Raw genomic sequence first — 5,150 nt, 5'->3', positions numbered from 1 at the left:
TAAATAATTTTGTTTGCCCATTTCATTCCATGTCCCAATTTCTGGTGTGTATTTCGCTAAAATCAGAATCTGTCTTTTCTGTCTCAAATGTGCGCGGTGGCGTTATTTAGCGCGTCTTCACTTCTGTCTTTTCGGAAGAAGAAACAAGCAGGAGGCGACTGATCAGCTCGGGCTGGGAGTTCTTCATGTAAAAAATTTAGAAAAATGAAGGAACGACAGGGGAGATCTGCAGCTCCAGGCTGTGGCCTGAACGCAGCCTGAAGCGCTGCTGCAGCGTTTTCCTCTTGGACGGTCACAACTGCAGCCCCGGCGCGCGCACGCACGCACACACACACACACACACACACACACACACACACACACACACACACACACACGTACACATCGTCTGTGGTGAAGTTTTAAATATGAATGCTGGTGAAGTGGTTTTATTGCGTGGCGGGGCGGCGCGCCGCTAGTCGCTGTCGGACTTGGCGTCCTTGGACGCGGAGTGGTTGTACAGTCCCTGCGCCATCAGGTGCAGCGCCAGAGAGTTTTTCCCACCGGTGGCTTTCTTGATCTTGGCCCGCTTGTTCTGAAACCAGATCTTGATCTGGGACTCGTTGAGGTCGAGCTCCCGCGCCAGGCCCTGGCGCCTCTGCTCGGTCAGGTACCGGTTGTTCTGGAACTCGGTCTTCAGCCGGTGCAGCTGCTCGGCGGTGAAGGCCGTCCGGGGCCGCTTGTCCTCCTTGCTGGGGTCGCGGCTTTCTTTGGTTTGCGGATCTGGGGCCTTTGGGTGGGGTGGGTGGATGGGGCGGGGGGAGAGACAACAGCAGCAGATTTTGGTTAGAATCCGTCAACAACTTTCGGAACCTTAATGTCGATCAGACTGCAGATTCAGTGTCAATGTTGTTGGATCAATGGAAATCTCCAGATGAATAAACCAATGCATTATATTATTTCACATCATAGCCTACTCAACCAAAACAGCTCAACATTATCTTGATTTCTGCTTTTAATGAGCCATTAATTATTGTCTTGGCTGAATCGACCTCAGTATTGAATTCTCTCTTTTCCACGGGAGTAGAGATTAATGAAAAATGGAAACGCAGACTCGTTTCTGTTTTTTTCCGTGAAAGAGCGGAGAGTGGAGGTCCAGGCCTTCTTCCCTGATTTCTGTCCGAATTTACTTTTAAAAAAAAAAAGAAAAGAAAAAAGGAAATAGCGAAACTGATCAACTTCATTTCATCTTTTTGCCAAACCAACTCCGAAATATTCCCACTATCCAGGGAGATCTGAACTCCACATTCCAATAAAAATGAATAATTTTGAGTCGCTCAAGAGAGTTGTTTATTTTTAAGTAATAGCTAAACCTGTGGAGAACTGTTCCAAAAATACGCACAGAATGCGTAAAAGCGTTTTGAGCCTGAATGGACTTGTGAAATATTTCCGTGGCGGACATATGAAACTGTCCATCTGGCGTGTCAGGTTAGAGGTTTCCCTCCTCAGGAAAGAATAAAGCTCAACACGCTCAGCTCACTCGTTTTTTAATTGAGTCACGTTGAGTAATTTACAACGAAAACAAAGTGCTGTGATCAACATTGTTATAACAATGCCTGAAGATCAGACTGAAAAGGGAGCGTGAAGAAGATTTTGAAAAATGAAATTGTATTTCTACCTCGGGTGATGAGACTGGTTGTGTTGAGATGAGCTGCTGATTTATCAGTTCAGACCAGAGAAAGGCGTGTTTTCAGCTCACTGCCTTTATTTTCACACTTTTACTGTTCACGGAGTTATTTTTTACAAAACACACAAATATTAGTTTTATATACTTAATTTTTCATTTATCTTTGTTGTTCTGAGACTCATTTCCTGCCAGAACTTTTTTTTAAATTCCCGGAAATTAAAGGGAGGAGGAGGAGGAGGAGGAGGAGGAGGAGGAGGAGGAGGAGGTGCTCATGGGGGTGGGGTTTGGGATGATGGAGGATGGGGAGTTAGGCGCCTCTTTCCCTCCCTGTTACCATAGGAACTCCATTTTTGGAAAGAAAAAAAAGTACTCTCCTAAAAAAAAGAGAGAGAGAAAGAAAAGACGTGCTTCATCTCAGATGGGGCGTTTTCATCATGAAATTAAAAATCACAGACACAAGAAGGGATGGAAAATCACTTCCACTGCATAAATCATCTGCTTCTCAGTAGTTTGACTTCTGAATACCCGATCAGACGAGCACGAGAACAAATGGCCATAAACAAACAAACAAACCGTGCGTTTTTCCACCCCAGACTCATCGGTTCTTTTGGCTGCTCGGTGTTAAAGTTGTCCAGAGTTTCATAAACCGGAGCGGAGCTGCTTTCTGGCCGACCTCTGATTAAAGGCCCTTTGTGGATCCATTCAGGAGCTCGGTCCTGGGCCTCAATGGAAACTTTTCATTTCTCCTTCTTACGACAATAAAAACACATTTCTCTACATTTGAAACTTCGTTTTGAGCGCTTTTAAAAACTCTTCCGACGATCGCGTAACATTTTCCTCCACTTTGCAACTTTTCGACATGATCGAATAAGACTCATTTAAATCCTCCGTGACAAAGAAAAGAGTAAAATTTTCAGTTTTTGCGCAAAAATAACGATATCAAGTTAAAGTGGCAAACTTTACTCTACTTTTAAAGATAAATGTCATTCTTCAAAATATAGCAACTCTTCAAAACAAAGTTGACTCCAAAAATCAAAATGCAATGACCGATAGTATTATTATTTTCTTTATATTATTATAATAATTAATGTTGTTTTTGGTATTATTATCATTATTACTTCTTATCCGTTCTGGGGGGTGAGGGATGTTTTTTTGGGATACGTGGCCTTCACTTTTTGGAAACCAACCCCCCAACATTGTCAAAAAAATATGCTAATGCCATATTAACAAAGAAGATGGGGAACAATGGCGTTAAACTTGGTTTAACTTCATTTTTAAACATTTCCAGCTTCGCTTTCACGCCGTTTTTAATTGAAATCTTATATTTGCATCACTTTCTATCGACAGCGGGAAGACATTATTGCTGTTTTCCAGAGCAAACCCAGACAGAACTGCTCTCCAAACAATTGAAATAAGTCTTTATTTCCCCTGTGAGCTCTTCCTGCGCTCTGCAGTGTGTTGTCTCCACGCTTTTTGCAATAAAAAAGCACATGTGAAATAATGACGGTAGCTAATATTAGTTATGACAATGCAATAATTGGTTTGTCAGGTTGTTAGGAGTGATAAGTCTATTAGGAGGCTGCAGCGAACACACGGCTGGATTTCAGCTTTTATTTCTCTTCAAAACATGATGGGGGATTTTCTGCAAGTCGGGTTTTATTTTAATTGAAGAAGTTTATTTAAGTTATTTTTACGAGTATAGTTAATTTAAAAAAAAAAAGGGGGGGTGAGGGAGGAGTGATTTATTTATTGATTGATTTCACCAACCTGAGGACGGGCGGTCCGAGTAGCGCGTACAATAAACCCAGGCGGGCCACAGCATCGGCTTGGCCGGCGGGGCGGCGCTGGCCTGCGGGCCGCCCTTCACCCCCACGTCCCCGGCCTCACAGTCCGGATGCTGGTCGTCGGAGGAGCCGGAGTCCCCCGCCTCGCCCCCCGCGCCTCCTGCTCCTCCCGCTCCGCCCTGCAGCGGGCTCCTGGCCGCCTTCCTGCCCCTCAGCTCCTCTCTCCGGATGATCGCTCCCAGACTGTCCTCCTCTCCGGCCAGGCTGCCGTCCTTCCTCTTGCGGCCAAAGTCCGGCCGCAGGATGTTGTCGATGTAGAAGTTGGTGATCCTGTGGGAGTGCTGGTTGGCAGGGGGCTGCAGGAGGGCAGGATGGCCCGGTCCGACTCCTCTCCGGACTCCTCCGGGCGCGCCGCGTCTCTTGGAGCGTTTTCTTCCATAGTGATGCAGCCTGGGAGCACCTGCGTCCCGACCTCCCGGTGCGTCCTCCACACTGCTCTGACCAGCCCCGGATCTCTGCCCTGCGCTCACACACCCGAACCCGGGAGTTGGAGGAAGAACTCTTTGTGGGAATAATTCAGGCTCTGCTGTTTCGCAGTGAAAACGCGCCTCTGATGATTCTGACAAAGAAAAAACATGCTGCAATTTCTGATCAGAGCCTCATGGCTGCTGCACGCGCTTTTTCCCCCCAAGTCCAATATTACAAGTTGGAGAGAGAGTAAATAAAGAGAGTGTTGTTGTTTGGTTTTTCCGGGTCTCTGCACACAATTACCGCCGCAGCGCGCTGACACTAACCTGCTCCAATAAAGAGCCGCTCAAATACTTTCACTACGCTTTTTGGTTCCCATTTCTGATTGGCTGCCGGGCCCTGTCGTGACGTCATACTACAGGGTCCACAGACACGTGCCTGGGACCAATGAGGAGGGAGCGTGCGCGTCACGTGACGCTCCGGATTCCCCACGAGGCGCGGGTCACTCCAATCCGCTCAGACAACTCAAGATGCGTTCAGGTGCCAGCGGAAATTCCTCACACGCACGAGCAGAGCGGCAGAGGCGGAAGGGTGGAGGCGCGTTAGTGCGGGGGCCCCGGGGGCCCCCCCGCTGCTTCCACTTCAGCACAATGTGTCAACATGAAAAAAACATGGAAGTGCATATTTATTTAATTCCTAAAAAATGTAAATTCCACAAAACAAAGTAACATGAGTTTCAACATTCTGCCGTTTTAATGTTGCTCCCTGAGAAACTACAAATATCCCGTACGGAAACCTGTTTGCAGCCTTCTTACATTCATGATTCAGATGATAAGTCAGACGCTGCTCCGCTGACCTCTTGGCTCGGCTTCAGGTTTCTGCATGTCCACTAAAACACCAACATCATGATTCATAAAACAACAACAGAAGCTTCATTTACTGAAACATTCCAGTTAATGTGAGTCATTACTGCTCTTGGAGGGGATCGGAGCCTCTGGAGGCCTGGTGACTGCACCGACACCTCAGAAGGAACACTCACAACAGTCAACTTCTTCGTTCCTTTTCATGGTTAATGTCTGGCTGTGAGAGCTTCCGTCACATAAACTGAGATTTGAATGAACTGGATGAGTCACTGAGTCTAGAAAAACGACAACTCTTCACCAACTGACTTAATGTGTCTTATTGAGATTAACAGAGTATTTTTGAATTTGTAGGATTATTGGGTGATTCCA

At 46.4% G+C, this 5,150-nt stretch overlaps 1 protein-coding gene across 1 annotated transcript; it reads right to left on the bottom strand.

Moving 5' to 3' along the window:
• Positions 1 to 453: 453 nt before the first annotated feature.
• On the bottom strand, positions 454 to 3,889 carry LOC115405661 (homeobox protein engrailed-2b-like). Its single transcript, XM_030115295.1, is given in 4 exon segments — positions 454 to 738; positions 741 to 769; positions 3,430 to 3,814; positions 3,817 to 3,889. Coding segments are annotated over 4 exon segments (771 nt in total). The 3' UTR covers position 454.
• Positions 3,890 to 5,150: the final 1,261 nt, after the last annotated feature.

This window comes from Salarias fasciatus, chromosome 18 (genome assembly GCF_902148845.1).
Source record: "Salarias fasciatus chromosome 18, fSalaFa1.1, whole genome shotgun sequence".
Classification (NCBI taxonomy): Eukaryota; Metazoa; Chordata; class Actinopteri; order Blenniiformes; family Blenniidae; genus Salarias; species Salarias fasciatus.
Note: the sequence above shows the minus strand (reverse complement) of the source record. Positions and strands in the feature narration are given on the sequence as shown.